The sequence below is a fragment of the Condylura cristata genome, unplaced genomic scaffold, assembly GCF_000260355.1.
Source record: "Condylura cristata isolate star-nosed mole 26May11 unplaced genomic scaffold, ConCri1.0 scaffold00012, whole genome shotgun sequence".
Lineage (NCBI taxonomy): Eukaryota > Metazoa > Chordata > Mammalia > Eulipotyphla > Talpidae > Condylura > Condylura cristata.
This window is the reverse complement of record NW_004567113.1, coordinates 33,133,297-33,137,360: the sequence shown is the minus strand read 5'-3', so window position 1 is coordinate 33,137,360 and position 4,064 is coordinate 33,133,297. Positions and strand designations below refer to the sequence as shown.

The window sequence follows — 4,064 nt, the reverse complement described above, 5'->3', positions numbered from 1 at the left end:
TGGCAACTATATCTGAAGAGGTATAAACATGTTGTCCTGAACCATATACTGTGTTGTATACAAATCATATTACCTTAATGAAAAAGAAGTTACAGAAAAAATATAGTATCAAGTAAGACAGTAAAATTTTGAAGTGAAAATAAATCATTCATTCAATCATTCAATAAATATTTCACTGAGCACTGGCCGGACAGTAGTAAAACAAAAAAGATTACTCTCTCTACTCTCCTGAAGCTGGACATTTTTAGTGATACTCCTGCTACTACAAAGAAAGCAATAAAATTAAATGAGGAAAAATGAAGACCTGAAAGACCACTAGTCTAGCAGTCGCATGATCTGAATCCAAATCACTTGTTTACCAGTTACTAAGGCAAGTAATATTGAATATACTAAATTTCTCTAATCCCCAGTTTCATACCTTGAAAAACGATGTACATTACCTGCCCTGCATACCTCCTCAGTTCATCATAAGGACCACAGAAAAAATATTTAACCATATCCTGAAAATTATCAAAAGCTCTATATCCGCAGGTTAGTGAAATTACTTAAACAGGAAACACTATCAAATTCCTTTCAATAAGTAATTTTAGTTACTAGAGCTGGTCCACTGAAAGTCTACGTGGTCATACAGTGTACAAGTAAAACCCACATGGCTTTCTTCCTATACAGGAAACAGCCCAGTTCTTCCCTACTCATGTTTCTTCCCTGTGTGTCTCCTTGTCTTTCACTCAGAATATTTCACTCTGACACTTCTGGTCACCAAACTAGTGGAGGGCTGTGTCCACACAAAAGAATTCTCTGTGAATTGGGTGTCCTCAGTCCTAAGGTACAAGTCAATTCTGACATTATTAACCTGGAGATGTCAGGTGCTAAGTCCTACAAGACTGTATACACACACACGCACCCACATACACACACGCACACACTTCAGATGCCAGCCACAAGCCTGGGTTGTTACCTGTGCTTCTTGATCAGACAGCTCAGATCAGAAGTCCCCACAATACCCTCCTAGAGTTCAGAGAATTTGCTAGAATGGTTCACAAAACTCAAGGAAGTTTTTTTTTTTTTTAAGATTTATTTATTTATTCATACAGAACTGGGATACAGGCCAGAGATGCGGAGGGTGAGAGGATTCACCAGGAACAGAGTGGGAAGCAGAACAGGCAGATCGACGAAGTGCACTGCTGAGGGGAGCAGCAGGCGGGTCAGGAGAGGTCTGCCACACTATGTGGATCTCCTCTGGGGCAGGCGGGGATTGAACTCATGCGGAATTGGCTTAAGCTTCTCAGTGCTGTGCTTTAACCTGCTGCGCCACCAGGGAGGGCCTCAAGGAAGTATTTTACTTACTATATTATCTGCTTATTATAAGAGGATTTAACTTGAAAACTGCCAGAACAAGAGATGCAGAGGGCGAGCAAGTTGCAAGGCAAAGGCATAGAGCTCCCGTGCCCTCTCCAGTTCAGCCTCTCTACCAACACCCACAGGTGTCCACCAACTCAAAAGCTCTCCAAACGCTATCCTTTGAGTTTCTATGGAGGTTTCATTCCATAAGCACAACTTCCTAGAGCATGTACCACTAGCAGCTGATTCAACCTGCAGTCCTTCTCCCTTCCCTGGAGATCTGAAGGTGGGCTTACAAATTCAAATCCTCTAACTACATGGTTTGTCCTGGTCAGCAGCACTCATCCTTAAATATACTCCCAAAGTCAGCCCATTGACCTAAAGACACCTCTATGTGGTTTTAGTCACTTAAGAATTTCCAGTCTTAGGGGCCATCCTTGGTGGAGCAATGGGTTAGGATGTAGCACTGCAGGCTAGCTGCAGCTGCTTCAGTGTGAGCTTGACCCCCACCCCTGGAGGTGACCCACATGACGCAGCAGACCCTCCTGTCTCCTGCTCCCCTCAGCAGTGTACTTCGTCAGTCTGCCTGTTCTGCTCCCTACTCTGCCTCTAGTGAAGCTTCTCCCCACCCCTGCACCTCTAGCTTGTACCCCAGTTCTGTATGAATAAATAAATCTTTTTAAAAAGTCCAGTTTTAGAAGCTGTGTGTTAGAACCGGGGAAGACCAAATATACATTTCTTACTATAAACTACAACATCACAGACACTAAAGCACAATACTGTCAAGTATATTAACCACACAGAATGAGACATATTCAAAGGTTTTGCCCTTTTTCCACTTAATCATTGTAATTTCATCTGGATTTCCTTTACATGTCAACTTATGTTCAAGTTCTCAAGCCATGTTCCAGCCATAGGAAGGGAAAATGAGTCAAACAGACTTCCATCAAAAGTCCACACTGAGCAGCAAGTACCATATGTTTCTTTACTCATTGGGGTATATTTTGTTACCTCTATTTGAATCTTAACAAATAATGAAATTTTTTAAATAGAAAAAAATCCACATAGTTTAAGAAAATACTGATTGCTCTAATTGCAATCACATTAACAGATCTGAATTTTTGCTCAAATGATGTTTGCATTTGTGATGAAAAACCCTGTCTTTATGAAGAATGAAGTTTTTAAGACATCATTGAAATCTTAAACACTTCAAAATGACACTCTTGAGGAGAATTAATTTTACCTGGAATATTTCAGGTTTGCAGTATTACAATCTGGCAGTGAACACAAATCTGTGTGAATCACTGACAAAAACCAAGCATAAGAAACAGTTATTGCATACAGGTACCACGTAAGACAATGGAGCTCAAATACTATCTCTTTGGAGCTACAGAAACGTAGTTATTCTGCTTTTCTTCAGACACTGACAAACAGCGAGATCCCTAAGAGTCAGCTTAATCCTCCCCTTCCTGACTCAGAAAGAAAATAAATATTCTGTCCTATATGTAAGATGTGATTTCCTTTAGTGGGTTTCCATGAAAAAGAGAAAAACAAACAAGAAAATGATCATGGATGGATGGATTTTGTGTAATTTTCACTGATATCTCCTTATTTGAAGAAAGAGAAAATTAGGATGGAGACAGTGTTGGGAAAGTTATTACAGAGGTTAGGCTCTGATTGTTTTTCATCAGCATTGATTGGATCAGAGTTGAAGCTTTTTGACATTTCCCATACAAATCCACTCTCTCTAGCATTTTGAAAGTTTAATAGTTTGACTGAAAAATCTGAGGGCTAGAGTTACTTTCTACAGCATATCACAGCATCGACACATTTATTCTCCTCCATTCATTCTTCCCTCCCCCACTTCTTGCCTCTCGGTCTCCCTCTCTCTTTCTGGAATAACTGACAAATCTTTCCATTTGTCCTTGAGTTTCACACAAGTCACTTTCCTCAAAGTGTGTATCATTTGTCAGTCACCAACATATAAACTTAACTACACAGCCAATAAACACAAGACAACGGGGATAGGGACAAAAGAACACAAGGACACTTCACAAGAGAAAGGGGAAATTGAATCACTTGGCATCCTGCTCTGGAATCAGGACTGCCCCCTATGGCACCAATGACCAAATGAATACCTTAGCTTACTTACTAATCATTTCAAAATACATAACTGAAAGTTTCAAAACAGAAGCACGACTATTCACAACTGAACCACTAGAAAGCCAATACCAGTGTATTGGGGCAGACAGTATGAATCTCTATGCCTCAGAAATATTGGGTAATATTGATATCATTCCCTCCTCACTCCCCTGTCTGGACAGCTGCACTGAAGGTGTTTCAGGTTTAGCAACAGGGCGTGCAGCTAGGTTTTCCTGGCCATTGTGCAGTCTTGCCTGGTGAGCCAGTCTGTGATGGGGAGCCATGCCCAACCCCCAGCAAGTCTACCTGTGAGTCCACAGAGATTGGTGTGCACTCGAGTCTTTGAGCACCTCCAGACTTACTTGTGTTCCCGGGGTTCAGGCCTCCTGGGGGAGAAGCATCAGTAGTCCAGGCTGGAATGTGTTGGTTGGGGTGTGCAGTGGAAGGTACAGAGCTCTGGTTATAAAGTGTATTTTGAAGAATAACATCAGACACTTGGATTTCACCATCAGTGACTAATGGTTCGCTTCCGTTTGATTTAAAATAGGCCTTCCTTAATGTTCCTGAAAGAGCAAAAAAAA

At 41.1% G+C, this 4,064-nt stretch overlaps 1 protein-coding gene across 1 annotated transcript in view; it reads right to left on the bottom strand.

Annotated features, from left to right (window-relative positions):
• CORIN (corin, serine peptidase) overlaps positions 1-4,064 on the bottom strand; it is a 126,681-nt gene that overhangs the window by 116,429 nt on the left and 6,188 nt on the right. Inside the window, exon 2 of the mRNA XM_004681309.2 lies at positions 3,846-4,046. Coding sequence (XP_004681366.1) covers positions 3,846-4,046 — 201 coding nt within the window. The remainder of the gene's footprint in view (positions 1-3,845; positions 4,047-4,064) is intronic.